A 20291-nucleotide genomic window follows, 5' to 3' on the forward strand; every position below is an offset into this window, starting at 1 on the left:
TCGTGTATAAGTATTGCGCGTGTTTTAGATTTATATTAATAAATCTAAAATAAGTGAACGATCAATATAATATAAGAAATAGAGCTGTATCATCTGGTAATCAGGCACAGAGCGAAAGTAAAGCATGATATCAATATTTACAGTCGGACCTTTGCTCTTAACCTCCAGCGAGCAATATTTGTAAACGTTTCTTCAAATAATGCACGTCTGTCTGTACCTTCTGTATTTAGTACCTAATTCTCCGCAGTATAAAACGGTTATAAAGTATAATGGCAGACCCGGTAGCTGAAGATGAGTGGGTGTTGCAATATTATATTCCCACACTAAAGTGCACAGAATGTTACGAATTTTAATTGTTACATACACTTTTAAATACGTTAAGTTTTTGCTAAATATATTATACTTATGAATGCATTATGGAATTCTTGACTAACTGCACTGATATTTATACCAATTTTTAAACAGTAAAGTTTTTACTAGGTTTTTTACAGGTTAGCTTTGTGTGATGAGATCTTTTTTAAATAATAAAATATTTAGCTAATTGCATTAATTCCAAATCCATTTTAGAAAGAACAGCTAGAGTTTATTTCTGAATAATTTTTTTAAACTTTTGTTACATATATTTTTAGATATTTTTATTGCATATCTTATGTACTTGGCATGTCTTTTTCACCTTTGTAAGATTCTTTTTTTACGGGATTATAAGTCGGCGTCTATTTTTGATATTAAATCTGTTGTATAAATGAGAGATTAAATGGTTTATTCACTAATAATATTCACTAATGGAGGTATGAATATAAAATTTTTTTTACTTTCGTGAAGTTCTTTTTTGTTGGATCGTAAAATAGACTTTTGCACAAAAAATAGGTACAAAAGGCGCGTGTACTTGGCATAATTGTTCTATCTTCTTTGAAAAGGTAATTGTGCAGATACATTGTACACGGATTGTATACTTTTAGTCGGTAACAGTTTGCAATATTTTATTTGATAAAAAATTTTTTAGCGTGTAATTATACTTTTTTCTTTAATTTTTATATTATCCACGGCAAAATTACTAAAAGAAAGTGTCACTCTCACAAGAGTTCTTCTGAGTTTTACCAGCGGCGACGGAAAGCACCTGCAAACTTCTCCTTGAGTATCTACGTCCGAGAAATTCATTTATCTTTTGCTACGTAAAATCTGAAGTTTAATTCAACTTCTCGGCGCAAGATAATGGCAACTATTAATTCGATTATAGCGCAGAATATAGAATACGGAGGAATTGTGGATTCTAACCAACTTGCAAGTTTCCAGATCTAGATCTTTAATATTCACCGATTAATCTCTCCGAAATGCACAATAACGCAGGCCGTTTTGCACAGTTAGATGCACATAATCTTGCATAAACGGTGGTGGATTATTATGTGCAGTAATATACGAAACAATAGTAAAGTTAAAAAGTGAGTTTTTGGAGTCATAAATAAGTTTGTAGAAACAATTCCGACGCAAAAATATTACAAAGATTATAGCAATTTTCAACAAGGGGAGATCTTGAAAAGTTTTATTTTAAAATAAATAGAAATATTTTGGATTTCTGGCAGAAATGCTACATTACTTTCTCTCCTTCGCTATAACAAATATATATATGATTAAAGATAAGATTTATGTTGATAAACTGATCTGAATGAAAATGATATTATAACGTGATAAAAGAGCTGCTATTTTTTAAAAGAATCGATTGTTTCGTTTTCTACTTACGAAAGAAGAATTTATCTATAATACCTATATAGAAAGATAGAGAATTCTCATTCTACATTTAATGGCATAGAACTTCCATATTTTAACGTATTTTTGGCAAGTGTGCTTGTCTGGAAATTCCCTTTTGTTTTTCAGTCACGATACCGTTTCTCTTAGTGATAAATTTCAGCGATCTGTATTGTTAGCTGTACCGTTTGCAGCTTAATATATTTTGAGTGACTGATCCTTCTAATGAGATAAGAATTTGAGAGAATTTCAAAGATTGCGATGGCAGCTTTTCCGATATTCGCGAAACAAATTAAAGAGGCAGACGTTTCATAGTAAGATATCTACCTAAAACTGCGATAATTAAATGACGTGAGGTTAATAATAAAATAGTTATACTTATGCAAAAATTTCATGAAACGTCAATGTTAATCTTGCGCCGCGATTAATATTTTAAATATTATATTATTATTCATTAGTGCTGAGCGAATTTGCCTTGATAAGTTACGGCAAACTCGTGTTAAACGTTAAAATATATATGTATATCGTTCTAAAGGACTCGGAATTATTTCATTATCGACGATTGCACGCAACTACCTCTTAATTATAGTGTAAAACCGCCGAGTACATCAAATCGGAATCTAAAACGGTCTTACGAAACTCGAGTAAAGCGCGAGGTGTTGAAGGGGAATCGCCCGCGAAGATATCAAAGTTGCAGAGGCACTTTTCGATTCTCGACGACTGAAATTTCGTTGTATTGCGTTATATTTGATTTAGCTTTACGGTCGCGAGGGAAAGGAACGCGTTATAGTCCAGTCACTATGTACAAAAAAACGGATTATAAAAGACATAATTCTGACCCAGGATTTTTCTTTTGGGGGGTGTTGGGGGGCTCAAGAAAAGCTTAATCTCAAGTTTTCGACCTTTGTTTCCCGCTTGCTTTTTTTACGGGAGTAAAAAATGTGAAAAAATGGTTTTTCCGCGATAACTCGGTTTCTAATAAAGTTACAAGGTCGAATCGGAGCTCATTTTAAAGCTTTTTTTACGCTCTACAAATTATGTCGTATGACATTTTTACGTATGATCGATTGTTTTCGAGACATCGAACGAGAAAGGGAAATAAAAAGTATGAGAGAGATATATTTAGTTTTTTCTTTTTACTCATTATTGTCGTCCGAACTTGCAAAAATGCTTCAAATAAAACTTGTAGAGCGTAAAAAAACCTACAATTTTTATTTGTTATTTATTTTATTTCGTTGAAAATTACGCCTTGTAGCGCCTCAAAGTGGAGAGTCGTCGTCATCGCGTTAGCGGCGCGTTGGTTACGTCGATACGCGGCACCAAACGCTTTCGCTAAGATTTCCGACTTCATTGACGCAAATAAGTAACATAATAGGTGTTTTTTATAGGATTTTTCCCGCTCTACAAGTTACGTTCAGTGATATTTTGGCGTACGATCGATAGTTTTCGAGATATCGAAAGAGAAAGGAAAAATTGAGCATTTTTGTTCGTTTTTTTCTATTTTATCGTTTTTCGCACACGAATCTGTATAAACGCTTCAAATAAAACTTGCACAGCAATAAAAATCGTAAAATGTTCTTATTTATTACTTTAATTTCGTTGAAAATTCCATACCGCACTACGCCTTAAAGTTGCAAATAAATCTTGCAAAGCCTGAAATTATTGTAGCTATTTTGAAACCGTCAAGTTTTCTTAATTACACTTACCGTTTCATTGAAGAATACATGAAAGCGTGCAGTTTTATATCTAAGTGACAATATTTGTGAAGTAAGTTTATAAGAAAGAAATACTTTATCGCTGACGCGATGGCGACGACTCTCCACTTTGAGGTGCTCTACAAGGCGTAATTTTCAACGAAATGAAATGAATAACAAATAAAAATTGTAGGTTTTTTTACGCTCTACAAGTTTCATTTGAAGCATTTTTGCAATTTCGGACGACAATAATGAGTAAAGAGAAAAAACTAAATATCTCTCATACTTTTTTATTTCCCTTTCTCGTTCCATGTCTCGAAAACAATCGATCATACGTAAAAATGTCATACGACATAATTTGTAGAGCGTAAAAAAAACTTTAAAATGAGCTCCGATTCGACCTTTGTAACTTTATTAGAAACCGAATTATCGCGGAAAAACCATTTTTCACATTTTTTACTCCCGTAAAAAAAGCAAGCGGGAAACAAAGGTCGAAAACTTGAGATTAAGCTTTTTTTGATCCCCCCAACACCCCCCAAAAGAAAAATCCTGGGTCAGAATTATGTCTTTTTTAAATGTACATAGTGACTGGACTATTATAGCTACCGAAACTTTCGTTTCGTATCCACAGAATATGCGATAGTCATATTTTACGTGGTGAAACCGTGAACTGTCGGAACAGTTGAAAATTTAAAATCTATTTATGCATAGCACGACATTATGTCGCCCTCGCAGCAATTTCCTCTTCCTTTCTCTCCCTCTATCGTGCAAACGCGGTTAAAACTTTCATGCAATTTAGAAAAACCGTAACAAAATTATGATGTCATCAAGGAAAGAGTTAATATACAGAAGACTCATGTAAAATTTATGCCTTAAAGAAGAGAGGAAAAGAAGAATTTTTATAATAATAGAAAACATTTGTTTTATGAATTAATATACGAGAATCATGTAATAAAATAAATTATAATAGAAATTAGAAACTGTAATAGTGAGATAACGTATGGTAGGAAATATTTATGTCAAGTACAAATATGTTATAACTTCAGAAACTTTTGATTAAATCAATATCGATGATCGGAATAATATCTGGATAAATTTCAAAATTTATCTTTGACAAAATGTCACTATATAATATTCGCTTGAGATCTGATTGCTGCTGACGTCGTTATTGATTGATTGACAATAACCATTTCACATATTTTATAAGTCCCTTTTTCATGTTACGAGGGCGGCCAGCCACCTTCAACAATACCCGTGGGAAGTGTCACGTGATAAAAGTGCTTTAAGAAGATACTGCCCCGGCAGACTTTAAGGACATATCTGAAAAATGCGCAATAGTCAACACTTAAATCCTTTGCTGTATACCGGCGTATATGGCGCCATAAAGAACATTATTTGCGCTATAAATTCGCAGATCTATTCGCGGTTATAGTATTCCGATAATAGTGCAACAATTACCTGCTGATATATAATCGTTAATGACAAATATTTAAAAATGTTAATTAAAAACGAGACATAACTTTATATGTAAAACCAACATGCTTCGCGCAGCCTTGAATTAGATTTCGCAGAAAGACAAGCTCGAGATGATAGACTGAAAAGCGTCAGAATTTCTTTCTTGCACGATCCTTTTAGGGGCATCGTTCTCGCTGTTGCTGTGTCCTACCGCGTTGCCAGTCAATGGCCAAAATCATACATCTTTGAGCGGAAATTTGCGCTAACGATTCACGGGCCACTTCCCCCCATGAGCTCGTTAAATCCTCTTTCATACTTCACTCACCGTTTTATAACTTCACCTTCGCCTTCGGAAATAATTTTTCAAAGCCGTCAGAAAAGAGAAGCGTATCGTGAAGTCATTAAAGCGATCTCGAAGAATGCGCTCTTAATTTTGGCGCGGAGCGAACGAACATTATCTCTATGAAAAAAAAAAGAGAAAAAGGGGGAGGAGAGAAAAATGTATGGATTCTGTTATTTATTACATCTATTTTTGTAAATTGCGAACATGCTATAGCAATTGATAAAGAAATATACATAAATTCTGTTAGATTTCATTAAAAGGTTCTTGGAATTTTTTCGAGAATTTTTTACATTCTAATATCTTGAACTTTTGTCGAATTGTTAAGATCTAAAATCCTTTAACATTAATTTAGATCGTTATTACGTCTTTACATCTCCCGATTTATTGATTTTTCAATTCCTTCAATATCGTTTTATGTTTTTAACATTTGAGGGTATTTTAGTCTTTGATCCCATAATTATACTTGACTTTAAATACATTTTTGAAATCAGAGAATACTTTCCAACTTTAAGAATTACTATATTACTTTTAATTTAGTCTGTAATCATCTGATGGTTCATTAATGCTAAGAAATAAAATTATTATGTTTTCGATATGAAAACTCTTGCTTTGGAAAGAATAATTTTGTACATTTATGTAGCAGTAGCATTCATACGACTCCGCGTGCACGGATTCACAATTCCCGCGAATGCTTGAGAATAACGTCCTTGTTCTACGACGATGTTTTATGCGAGAGAACGCTAATGCAACGGAATTCTTCTCTACGTAGGGAAAAAGTTGCAGTAATTCGACAATAGCGTCCGATAACTTGACTGAAAGCCATTTTCTTTTCCGGCATTATTCGCAAACTCGGTCGCCACAAATTATTTTCAAAAGTCTAAACATTATACGCTCTTTTCAAATGCCTTTATGACGTACGAAAGTTATTTGCAGTCTAGTTATGTTAACTCGCAATTTAGCTGGTAGAATTTTTTTTCCATATAAAAAATTAATTAATTAATATCAAAAAAGTAACTTTATAAAGCCAAATTTTTATACACGGAAAAAAATTTAGCTAAATTTAGTCGTAAAATATGGATAACTAATATTTTTTGCAGCGAGAGCTATAGTTTAGCAATAATAGCAAAACCTTTTGTTCTCGCTGTAAAAAATGTTGGTTATCCATATATTATGACTATTTTAGCTATAGTAGCTAATCTTTTTTTTCCGTGTAGAGAAAAAAAATCGTCTTTAATTAGAAATAAGAAATACTTCTTTATGTCTAAACATGTGTTAATTTATAGATGATACTAAATATTATCTACTAATATATATTATATATTTTGGTCAAATATATTATTATAATATATTTTATGAAATATTATATCATCAAAATTTTTTAAGTTTATCCGAAAAATAGAATTTAATATTCTAAAGCTTGTAGAATCATATTTACTCGATATTTGGCGAATCCAATTGTTTGTTCACTATACGTCGCGGTTAAAATCAGATCTACCAGATTCGATGTACGTAAAGATACATCCTATAAAATCGGGTTATGTCATATATCCTATATATATGTACATATTTTAAAAAAATATGTATCTGACGCCAGTGGAAATTCCGTGTTTCGAGTATATTTCTCTTTTCTTCGGAAGCAGAATTTTCTTCCACTCGCGATAGCTGAGGAATCGGCCACCGTTAAATTACGTCTCGTTCGTTTTGCTTCCGCACCTGATGATCAGGCTCGGAAAGTCAGTTGTTTTCTATTTCTCCTCTGAACCGAATAACCCGATTGGAAAAACTACGTTCATCGATGCTCCGTGAAAGATCAAGAATCCGACCGAACAAGATTTTTCTGTTGACTAACGAGCCTACTTGTGAACGAAATCCATACAAATAAATAAAATAAACAGACTAAATCTAACGAATTCGCTTGTAAGAAAATCGTATAGATTTTCATTTCATGAAAGTGAGATATCCGCTTAAATGTCTCATTAACTATCATATTATTTTTTTGTGCTTTTTTATATTTATTTATTTATTATTTAATTGAAGGTGAACGCCTGATTTTAGGATATATTTCAATATTTCCTCAATTTCAAAACTTTTGTAGTGTCATGCTTATACCACAATCCATAAATTGAGAAATATTACTCTGTAAATATATTAATGCAAAACTTTGCATCAAACATATACTTTTAAAACTCATAATTGAAGGAAAAGTCTAATAAATCATTTTCACTTATAAATAATCATATGCAGGTGTACAAGTATATAATAATTATAAATGAACAATGCTATTTAAAGCTATTTGTAAATCTTCACCGATCTTTTCAAGTGGAAGCAAAGTCAAACAGCGCGATTACCATCTATTTTTCTTATTTCTTAAATCTTTCTTATCTATATATCTCCACATGCTATCATTTGCTGCAGCTGCGCTCGCGAGTGCAATATTTCGCGCAATAAAGAAGTCGTTAGGTCGGGATAAAAAATTTCGTCTGACTGTTTGAGGGTTTATCCGATTCAGACGATTCCCCGGCATTCTCCACGATCGCGGAATTTACATTCTTCACCTTCCCGGTCGAGCCTCGTTTCGGACTCACAGTTCGTTTCTCGTTGGATTTTACGTGTCCCGAATACGTGAATCCCTCAGGAAAACTGTCGCGGAGTAGCAGTCCTCTTAAAAAGCCGCGTTTCGTTTTGACGTGAACGAGATAAAGGATCGACTGGAGACGAGATTGGAAATGTCCAATTTTGAGTTGGCCTTTCGATATATAGAACAGCTTGAAATAAGACAGGTATCTTTTTTTATAGCTGCCAGCGTGCAGATTTAGGAATAATCCTTCGAAAATGTAAACCATTTACTTATACACAATATGACGAATGCACTTCTGTCTCATAAGTTATAAATAATATTTTTTTCCATGGCTGGAGAATTTATTAATTATTATGCAATTGTACTAAAAATAAAGCAGTAATTAACTGAAATCAATTGACCGTTTATCGACATTATTTTTCGATATACGTTTGTTTTGCTATTAATTTTAAATGATATATGTATAATGTTTGATACAAAAAGTCGATAATATTAAGATTTAAATCTTACACAACAGTTTTATGAAAAATTGATCTGTCTCCATTCGTACACGGTTGGAAGCTGCTGAAAATAGTTGGAAACATTTTTCTGAAAGTACCAAAGAAAAATAACATTGCGAAATTTAATCGTTATGATTTTCATCACGTTCAATTTTCCGTTTGTTGGTTGCTACCTATTTTTTGGCACACGTGCATTGAACCTTTCGTCGCGCAACTTTGCAATAAGGAATGTCTCTTTGCTTTTTTTTTTACCTTGGATTTCGCTATAAAGGAGGAAAAGTTGAGGTACTTCCTTCACAAGGAAGACGGGCGCCGAAAGGCGCAGTCGGGGAAACTCGATATCAATTTTCTCGCTACATAACACACGCGAGATGAATTCACAGCGCCGTTTCGGTCTGTATACGCAAACGTAATAAATATTTAATACGCGCGTTATTAGGATGCGTCGGCATTGGACACCGTGCCATCTCTTACGCGCGGCTATAGACTTTTTTACATATTAGTTCCCTCAGGGAAAATTTTACGCGATCGTAGTTTATCACGATTTTTATTTCTACGCACGTTCAACGTCTTAATTAATGCAGTATAAGACATCCTTTAATTTTTTCTTGAATTAATTGCTTCATTGTTCGCGATAAAAAGATCACGAATGGCAGGTTCTCACGAAGTGAGTGTTTCAGTGAACGATTTGTCTGAGAAGTAACCCCCATTTTTCATAATTTGTATTGCTCACGCAGAAAACACATCCAACGATTCCGTGATCGACGATGTCGTTCTCCGTGAAAATAAAACTGTAACATACGAATCGCAATAATAAATTCCCATTTGTAAAGAAACGAAAACATATGTTATGTTTGATATTGCTCATCTTCCGCGATACATTTTCTTTTTAACTTTTACTTTGTAAATATTTTGTTTAAGCATCTCAGAAATCAAGCGTATTTTAGCACTCGAAAAATAATCATTCGTCATAAATACACAAATTCAGTATTTTCAGTTAATATTATATATCTTATATCCGATTAGAATTCACAACAACGCGGAGCTTGCCTCGTGATATTAGTATCAAGAATAATGGGAAGTAAAAGAAACAAATCCGAGGTGAATTTGAATTTGCGAACGATTTCAACTAAATTAAGCTTCTAATCTAAACTAAGCTCAACTCCGAAAATAATTACACGAATGACAATCGATTATCCGCAATCCATGTGACGAATAGTTGCTCGCAATCAATTCAACGATCCATTTATTCGTTCGGACAGATTAAATTGCTCCGTAACTCCGTTACGGCAGCGACTTTCTTGAGAGGCGAAGCGAACCGTCCTGCCAGAACGCGCTAATTTTTGACGGATTTGTGAAAAATGAGCGACTTTACGAGGTTATCTATACGAGGTCGGTTACGCGAACACGTGAAAATCCATATCAGACCGACATCAATCATCTTGATTCACGCCTGATATTCTCAGCCGCCGTTCGATTCGCCCGGGGAAGGATAATCCTGACGGATGTTCCCGTTCCTCGGGAACGGAACCTTTCTCTAGCCGACTGGGAAGACGCGCGGTCGGAGGATTATGCCGGCTTCTTAAAGTATGAGAACGACTTCGTCGCCGAGCGAAAAGAGACATCCGCTCGGCTATAGGATAATAACAGATATTAGATCCTTAATCCGGTAATGGAAACAGATATTAGATCCTTATAATCCCGTAATGGAAAAAACATTTGCTTCTAGAATCTTGTGCACGATTACTATCACTTTTTAATGGCTTTTCATTTATTGATTAGAGTCGATATTTCTTCAGAAGTTTCATACTTTTATAAAGTACGAAGTACGATGTACTAATTAGGATTAACACGGAATATTCCATAACTCGCAATCTTAAGTTTTACGATTCTTCCGACAAACTTACGATCGAACTTGCACTTTCCTATAAAAACTCGACACTATTTCCAATTTTCTAACTTTTCATGTCTCTTTATCAAGCCTCGAATTAAAATTATATTAAGACAAACTTAAAATTAGGCAACAAATGTTATTCTGTTATTTATTAGTCTTCTTTAAAATTTGATTGTGAAAAAAATTTTGGAGCTACTTATAATTCAGAATCTATATACTTTTGTTAACATTTTTACTTAAAAAATTTACTTCAAATTTGTCAGAGAATTTGTAATTAAAATTAAGTGAATTACGGAAGATATCTTTTATATTATTATTCAGATTTTTTTACACGAGTCTGCTAAGTTTTCTCTATTAGCATCTATGTAATTTACGCACAATTTTACTTGCTTCTAATAAAATTATCATTTTAAGAAGTTTAATTTCTTATTTCTTATATGAAACATGATTATATAATTGTCTCGTATGCAAGATCGATTCCTTTACTCACAACCCGATAAAGTTTTCAATTAGCTGCGGTTGATCCTATACAAAGTGTCCTCGACAAGTATCATGTATCGTGCACAAAGCAAAAGCTCTACAAACTTCCTGGTCAAAGCCGTGTTCGCTTCGTAAGCTGCTAAATCCGTTAGCTGTGTAAGGTTCCTACATTGTTGCAATCTTGTCTATAAGAATATGTTACACGTACCGTATACGTATCGCCATGCGTCTAAAATTTTCTGATCATTATTTGCCCTTTGAATACATATTTATTACGTGTATTTCGACGTGCGGTTTTGACAACTCTCTTTAACATCGAAATCCTCTCGTACACAAATAATAGGATCGTTGCGCATGTAGTATATATTTCGAATAAACCGAGCTAGAGTCACTAATACTGCATTTATTAATTTATTATTAATATATAAACAAATGTTTCCAGTTATATTCGTCTTTCAATATGTTAAATTTGAGAGAGTAAAGATCTTTATTATCCAGTAAAAACGAAACCTGCATTGCAGAGATCTTTTCATCACTCCCGCCGATTCCAATCGACGGTCCTCTTTTCATTGTCCAATTCATTTTTCAGTTTTTCAGTTTTTATTATTTATCATTTTTTATTTCCAAATTTACAATTTATATGTTATTTTAAAATAGAATACAATTATAATAAAATTAACACAATTTTACTAATCAAGTTTGTATAATGTTATTTAATTCTTTATTAAATACATGACATTTGCAAAGAACAGTAACTTAAGTAAGCTCTTATTAAACTCCTTTGTAAATTCCTTTTTTTTATAGTAATATTAATAGAAGATTGCTTATCTATAAAGTCTTATCTTACATGTCATTTTGTGTTGAATTGTATTAGAATAACAACATACTTCAAGACCGTGATAAAGAACTGAAACAATTAAACTGTATACAGTTTCTTATTTCTTTCATTTTCAATAATCTCATGATTATATTAAATAATGTAGCAAGTAGCTTAATATATAACAATTATGTTAAAAACATTATTATTAAGAATAAATAAATAACATAATCTCATTTAAATGATTAAGTTAAACAAATATGTAAGTAATAAAGTAAATAACATACCTTCCCAGTAAGAGAATTATCAATTGAAAAGAAACCAGTACAGGTAAAATTTAATGAATTAAGTATTATTTGCTGTGTAAATTGCTGAATCTGCAAATATATTTGTATTCTTATTATACATATATGTAACCATATACATGAATATATGCATTATTCATGTTATATACATAAACAATACATTGAATTTATAGATTTGAAATTTTGCAATTTATATACACTTAAATGTCTTAAATAAATTAATCGCCGTATATAAATATTACTAATAATACTAATAATAATGTTATATGTTATGGAGAAAGAGATCTAATTTGATTGATATATGTATAATTATCAATGATACATGAATTGATTCACCTCTTCTTTCATGTCATCATCCATAATAGATCCTTCAAAAGATTGTATAATTTCGCCGGTTTTATATGCCTGAAATAAACATTAATGCATACGATGCAAATCTGACATAAAATTATGAATAAATTGCACAATATATATGTGCGGTGCACATTCTATATTCATATATAAAAATTGAAATTATTATATGTATTCATTATTAAAAGACATTCTGTATATACCTATATACAATTTATATATACAATTTATATAAAATAAATAAATTATGTAATATTCTTAATATAAATTTTATGTGTTCAACTACAAATAACTCAATTTTACATAAATATTGCATATATATATATATATATATATATAATTGTATATATTATTTTTATTATATAAAAAATAATTTTTTATACCTCGGTTGATACACTTGAACAAAGCGAATTTATTAATATAATTTTAAATGAATAAATGCATGCCCACATTGCCATGGATATAATCTTTTCGTTGTCGAGTGTCACCCTTAACTGGCCAAAAAATGCACCATGTAAACAGTAAGTAGTCGATGTTATTATCGTAAAATGAACTGCCAATTCGAGCAGAAGTAGGAAACAAAAAGTACGATTTGTTTGCCGTCCTATTCTCGTAATTTCTAAATGTAAATGTCTTTGACAGAAAAATATTAAATAGTCAGTGATTATTTAAGTAATATTAAAATCTTTCAAATACTTAATTATTCGAACGAGTTACAGAATCCGGGACATATGGTGTCTATGAGTGTGTGTATGAGAGAATGGGAGAGAGGAAAGATATGTAAATAAGGTCTTTTTAATGTTTAATTGTCATATTATATACAAACTTGATAATAGGAGCAAGAATTATTATTGATCTCTTATACCTTAGCGTTTGAATGTGATGCATTATCTTGTCTTTGCGGTTTTTATATTTTGCCATTACAAATGCAATGGACGTATTATCGTGCCGATTATAAATCTTGAAGGCATTTGATTCATTTGCATAAAGCACTGCATTATTGATTAGAGTATTTATCTTCTGAAATCTTAGTCCAACACATCTGCCGCATTTCAATTTTAATCAGTACTCAAATACGTAAAACAGAAACATGTTATATGTTTACTTGTCCATTACAAACAAATTAAAGAGATATTATTATAATTGACAAATATCTTAGAAATCAAAGAAATCTTGACAAAGTTTTCTGGTCGAGCTTCTCACGAAATATTGTTGTTGTTTATTACTTTAAGAAACATATTACTTGCCTGACAAGCGCGGCGAAGGTGAGGTCCACTACAGAATTTAATATAAATGGAAAAGATGTGCTCATGTTGTTGTAAAAGACAACCCAGTATTCCTCGCGATACATCCATAGTGTATGCATGAAGATTAGTGTTATCGTAGTTACTACCCAGATAGCCGTAAGACATCGAGTAGAGCGGTATATTTTCTGATAATCTATTTTTATGCCCAATGCTTCTAAAGTATTGTCCGCTATACCATTCCTCTTAATTATCTTATTTATATTCTTCAAGTATCGAGATTTATTAATAGATTAGTAAATTTGTTCAATATTTATTTGAAGACACGTCATGATGTCAAAGAAAAAATCTATACGCATGCAAATCTATACTTAGCAATTCTGGTATATTCACAAGAAGAATGTAAATAGAAGAAAAAAATCCTTTGTTACACAATTTACACATATTTTAAAATAAGCTAAATATTAATGTTTCTTTAATTCATTAACGTAGTCTTTCCATAACTTTTGTTTGCCACTTCTACACTAAGATCATGCGAAATGTTATTACATACCTACCTCTGATTTATAACGCCAAAACTCAATTATAGCCCAGACGGCAACTAAGACGTTGACTCCCACGACAACGTAAAATATCATAAGTTCTTGAATAAATATTTGTTGTAAAATATAAATTCCTTTGTAAAACGAAATGAAAAATACAGTCAACACTGAGATGATGTAGACAGCAGTTAGAAAATATTGTGGGCGATTTATGGGTATTTCAAATATACCCATGCAAAATATACAATTGAGCCATATAATAGGCATAACTGCCTGTTTATAATTCATACTCGACATTATCTCAAACCATTCACCATCAACCTAGATGGACTAATTATTATTTGATTAACAAACATATGTATATTTATATTAAATGATATTACGATTATATATATATATATATATATATATATATATAATATTTTATAAATATTATATAAATAAATAAGCTTACGTTATGTTTTTTAAATTTTATGTGCAATTGAACATGGTTTCCTCGTTGAAACGATAAATCTCGAATAACCGAATAAGCACTGAGAGTCGTCGTTTAATTGCGAGTTTGACCAAATTTTCGTAAATTGCGGAAAGAAAACACTTGTTTAACGTTTGTAAGGACTAAATTTGACTTGGACGGGACACTAGTCTTGCGTGTTATTTTTAATGAACCCTGCAACTGGCGAGCAACTAACGGTTAATAAGCGATCTTGCGTGCTAGTATGATACATCATGCTTTTATTTCACGCCAGTAGTGTACATGTACATTGTACAACATTTTCAATTACTTATTTGGTTAACTATAGCTTGTCTGACTTTTCCTTGCTAAACGTTTAACTAGCGACAATAAATGATGATTGTAATCTAGGATCATCTTTGCCTCAACACTTTATAACATTATTTCTGATAAGATCTATGATTGATGTATATCTTTTTTCTTCTATTTTTATTAAATAAAGTATATATATATAGAACTTCAGTAGATATTTCTTTCTGAGCTGTACTCATAGAATTTCTATTGATTGTAGGTACGTGCATGCTGTACGAATATAAATTGAATAACGTGATAACGAAAAGCGATACAAACTGATACATGTGTGAAAAGATTGAGCTTATTACTTCATTATCTAAAAAATGTAGGTAATATGATTGTTGTTTATATAACACATACATATATATATATATATATATATATATATATATATATAATTGTATAACATATTTCTATTTAATCAATTTAAACGATTAAATATCATGTTAAGTTTTATAAAGGAAAGTTATCTGAGAACGCAATTTTAGCTTAAACATATATAGTGAGACCTTTAATAAACTTGCATATACGCAAATAAATATAATATGTTTGCATTTTATCGTAGATACCATCTGAAACTGGATCATTAAGGCTTTTATTTTAATTGAGAGTCGTGTTGAAATGCTACGCAACTGTACGATATGATATGAATGATATACAGTAAAAATAATATCAGTAATGGAATTTTCACGTTTTACAATTAGAAAAACTACTTTCTATTGTTCTTTTTTACGTTATTGTTTTAATCTATAACACTGATCAACTTTGCAATATTAAACGGTACAAATGTATATAACATATACCTGCTTATATTATCAGAAATTCTTAATATACACGTAATCATTAAAAAATTGTTTTTATTTGGAAGTTATTATCAATACCAATTTTTAAAGCGTTCTATTGCGCGTTTCCATTGGCTCAGCGTGTATTGATAAGATAATCGCGATTATCGTTTGGCTTGAATATCCTGTCCGTTTGATGAAGTTCTAACAGTTCTTCTCTATTCTTCCATAATTTTGAAATTAAACAAACATTTAAAATTATCAGCACAATTATGCGTGTTTAATTGTATAACTCTTAATGTTCGATTACATCGATTTTATTTATATCTTGGCATAAAAGATGACAAATATACATATAATTCATGTTGCAAAGAAGAGAGAGAAAAAAAGGGTGGCAATAAATGCCAAAGTACGAGGAATAGAAAAATATCAAGCACGAAATAATGTAAGGGAAATATATAAAGAAAACACAGAAAGAAAGAAATACATATATCCTAAATGAAAAGGATTGTTTGATCAACTTCTTAATGAGCAGAGTTCTATCCCGAAGAATAAAACTTAACATTTATAATACATTAATAAGACCAACACTTGTATATGTAAAGTGTGGACTCCAAAAAGAAACTAATCGACTCGCTCTATGTTTGAGTGCGAAATTCTAAAAAGAATATATGGGCCAATGGCAAATGTGGAGAGAGAGATGGCACAAATTATATAGAATATAGAATTAGATACAATTACGAGCTAAGATGTCTCACAAAGAACCAAAATATTATACGCTTGATAAAAGCGCAAAGAATTGGATGGAGTGCTATTTGAATGTCTGAGGAAAGGAGCAGTAAAAAGAAATATACACCAGTAACTCGGAAGGTAGCTGCAGAAATAAGGGCAGACGGGAAAAAAAGATGGACATGTTGAGAAGGTCTAAGCAGAATGAAAATTAGTAACTGGGCCAACGTCACGAGAGATCGGAATAACTAGAGAAGAATAATTGTAGACCCTCTTGAATTATAATGCTGAGAAAGAAGAAGAAGAAGAAGAAAGAGAGAAAAAGAATTACTATAATTTTACCGAATGTGTTAGTGATTCTCGAATGTCGAAAACGCAATTGTCAGATTTTGTAAACGAGAGGCTAATATTTGATTGTTGGCTTACAAATGAATATTCACACTTTTTTAATAATGATTTTGACATAGATAAAATAAGTTATTAATATTTCTGAATAATTTTTTGAAATAAATTTTTTAAACGAATATTTATCAAATCAATTTTTATTTAAGGTAAATGTACCAATGCCGGGACATTTAAGACCTATGTCTGCATACCTTTATCATTTTAGTTTTTAAATAAGTATAACGTGAATTTTAAAATTAAAGATAAAAATATAATACTAGAAAAATATTTTTATCTTTAATTCTTCAATTTTAATTCGCGTTATAACTTATTTAAGGACTAAAATAATAAAAATGTCTAGACATAGGTATGTGTCCAGGCATTGGCACATTTACCTTAATGAGTTTTGCGAAATTTCATCGATTTCATGTAATTTACAATCAAGAGACACGGTAGTGTCTCGCGCCAAGTACACGCGGAGCGAGACCGACCGTGACTCTTTTACGCGACGCGACGGGTTGCAAGTACCCGAGATGTTGAGATCTCGATAACGAGTGAACGGATCAAGTTCTAAGTAGGCTTGATCGATAGCTTGGGGTCCAATTAGGTGTAACTTACATTACAATTTACAATTTTATGCTGTCAATATCCAATATGATCTCTAAACGGAAATAATTCAAAAATAAAAAGTATGAGAAATTATTTTTGACAAAATCTAATTCAGCTTTAATCAATATTTCTGGAATTATAAAGATACTGACAATACGTTTGAATTTGATATATTTATAAAATATATATAATATATTACACATTTTTTTTAAACTTATAAAAATAAATCATACATACCTATATTAAAATACCCGTTATTCATTATTTTTAATAATTAAAAGATTATTTATAAAAGATAAATTAAATATTATTAAATTAATATCTTAAGTTTATCTCTGAGTTTTAGATATAATTTTTTAAAATCTTAATTTAATTTTATTAAATTAAGATTAAATTTTATCTGAAAAATTAAATTTTATATGATTTTTAATATCCTAACAATCCTAACATCCCTATCGCAAACCTAGTATCCCTATAACATTTCTAATATATTCGCGTGAGAGCTTACTATGTATTTTAATTTTGTTCTAGTAATATTGCCTTTAATAGTATTCCTAGCAATAATTCTAACATCTTACAATTAACCTATCATTTAAATTCCGCGTTTTTATCTTTAAAATTTTACTAATGCAAGTTCCCGCAAGTTTATTGTTAAGCGCACTAATTAAAACCGTTCATATATGCCTATGCGATCTATTTGCTGGCTGAACCAACACGATTCCTAACTCGCTTACGATGAGCTCTACTTATTGATTAATCCAGTGGGATACCTAATCCGCGATCACCCGAGATTTGGGAGAAGTGATGTAGCCTAATCGTAATTTAATTTTTGACCGGTCGCATTTATTTTCTTTTTTAATTACGCGACATCGCACTTATAAATATATATAGAAAAACTATGTATTCACGTGTACTTAAGTGAACTTTTTACAAACTTTGGCCAATATATCGGCCACCTACCTTCGATGAATTTCTTCTTTCTTCGGCCAGATTGATCCTGACCATAACTGCATTGCAGTTGATAATCAGCGCCAGCACATAAACGTAGTTTTCTACGCTCATTAATGCAAGACGATTGCAAGACAATACGGTCGTTTATTAAAAGCTTCGCGCCGTAAATCACGTAAGATGAATGCCAAACGTTCAATAGAATGTAATCGCGTGATTTATTTACGTAAGATAGTCATCCACGTGATGTCTCGACATTAATATTGCACACAAGAATTTGGAAAATATACGAAAAATATATGTTAAAAATGAATATTATGTATTAAATCTCACCGAGAGATCAGAAAAATCTAAATTACTTTCCGCGAAATTAAACCGTAGAATATGAATAAGAAATTATAATTGTTTCGAAAATAATAGGTGAATTTTTCTATCGCGAACCGAGATTCGTAATCGTATATATCTGTATTTATCCAACGCGTAAATCTGTATTTAGGTATTTTAGTCTCCCTAGTCTGTATTTCTTACGATCATTATTTTAATTTCAACGAGCGTTCATCAGATGAGATATTTACAATGGATGACATGAAATCCATGATGACTTGTACGTACACTTACTATTGTGCCTATTGTCCACATAAATTTTTCATCTCTCTGAGCTATACTCTTTTGTGAAGTTTTTACACGGATATTTTCTTTTTCTTATATTCTATACTGCTTATTTTCCGTATCAAAATTATTTATAAAAAATATATACTTTAAAATTATAATTATTTTAATGGAACGTAAAACGAACTTTAATGTAACTAATGTAAAAAATTGTTCATACGCAAAGAAATATCCGCGAAGCCTTATTTTCTATCGAATTAATTTATTGAATCTCATGTCATCCATTTTTACTCTGGCTTTATTTCATGCAAAGCCAATTAATATAGATGCATGAACTATACAAAATTAGGACAAAATCAGTGCGTTGCATACAAGTTGTATATATATATATGTATAATTAATAATCAATAACGCGATTTTCGTTAAATAAGTTGAATAAAATCTGCTGTGTAACTTATATATTTCTTCTCTTTCTTTCACATATGCATGCATATTGAAAGAATCTTTTAACATACTTTGAATTAAATATTTCTTTTTTGCACCAATTTGTAATACTTAATCCTGGAAAAATATCTGAGAAGAGAATAGACGAGTAAATAAAACATATTTAATTATTATAATGATTTTTTTCTATTGTATACATGTCAATTTTATTAACTTAATTTTCTTATTTGTTTATTTTACCTGATTTATTAATTTTTAATTATCATTTATCTATTTATTTTTATTTGGAATAAAAAAGCATATAGGATACACAAATAATCTGAACATATAATGATAATTATTCATATGGAAGACTTAAAATTGTGAAATTTAATAAAAGCTCTATATTAATAAAAACGCGTCAAAATTTTATATCTTAAAGTTTCATATTCTATACTTTGAACAATAGATTCAAAAAAATTCTTATAGATGTAATATACTGAATACTAATTAAGAAATGTATATAACAGATCGATACTATCCATATAAACGTTTTATTAATATGTGGCGTTCTGATGAAAAATATGATGTTCTCAACTAATATACTTAACGCGATATAAACGGCGATTACAATGAGCTCTAATAACTTTTGACGAGCTTCTACTTCCTTGTATACACAATAAACCAATAAATAGTGATATCCAGGATTAAATATCTGAACTAATTTAATCTAGTCCATCCATTTTAAGACAACAGATTTGTGAGATATGATATATTATTACGTTGTTAATCGTGGATGTGTAGATATGTACATATATTGGATAAATTCTTTTTCATAAATCTGTTACCCCAATATAAAATAAAACTTTCTGACTCACCGACCCTGATGCGCAACGGGCGGAGGTATCTGCCACGTAGCTACGATGATACTGTAACACACAAACCGATTCGAATTAAAATAGAGCTCAAAATGACCAATACAACTATAGTTAAAAGATAGTTCTATACACGCAAAGGACTTTTAATTCATCTCTTTCAATGAAATATTTACTAATG

General features: G+C 30.9%; 3 protein-coding genes across 4 annotated transcripts in view; 1 reads left to right on the forward strand and 2 right to left on the reverse strand.

Moving 5' to 3' along the window:
* Positions 1–20291, forward strand: part of LOC143897495 (midasin) — a 108549-nt gene that overhangs the window by 71193 nt on the left and 17065 nt on the right. The window lies entirely within an intron of this gene.
* The window catches only part of LOC143897499 (uncharacterized), an 82201-nt gene that overhangs the window by 58504 nt on the left and 3406 nt on the right, over positions 1–20291 (reverse strand). For both annotated transcript variants that reach the window (XM_077406207.1, XM_077406209.1), the window contains one exon: positions 20114–20164. The gene's annotated coding sequence lies outside the window, so the exon portion shown is untranslated. The remainder of the gene's footprint in view (positions 1–20113; positions 20165–20291) is intronic.
* On the reverse strand, positions 11440–14867 carry LOC143897501 (putative gustatory receptor 28b). The gene is made up of 8 exons (XM_077406212.1): positions 14401–14867; positions 13962–14276; positions 13408–13670; positions 13026–13202; positions 12544–12793; positions 12146–12214; positions 11792–11881; positions 11440–11594 (listed from the first exon to the last, which is right to left on the reverse strand). Exons 2-8 carry the CDS (start codon positions 14241–14243, stop codon positions 11538–11540), a joined length of 1188 nt encoding a protein of 395 aa, XP_077262338.1. The 5' UTR covers positions 14244–14276; positions 14401–14867; the 3' UTR covers positions 11440–11537.

The sequence above is a fragment of the Temnothorax americanus genome, unplaced genomic scaffold (assembly GCF_048541705.1).
Source record: "Temnothorax americanus isolate GAGA-0224 unplaced genomic scaffold, ASM4854170v1 Scaffold20, whole genome shotgun sequence".
NCBI lineage: Eukaryota > Metazoa > Arthropoda > Insecta > Hymenoptera > Formicidae > Temnothorax > Temnothorax americanus.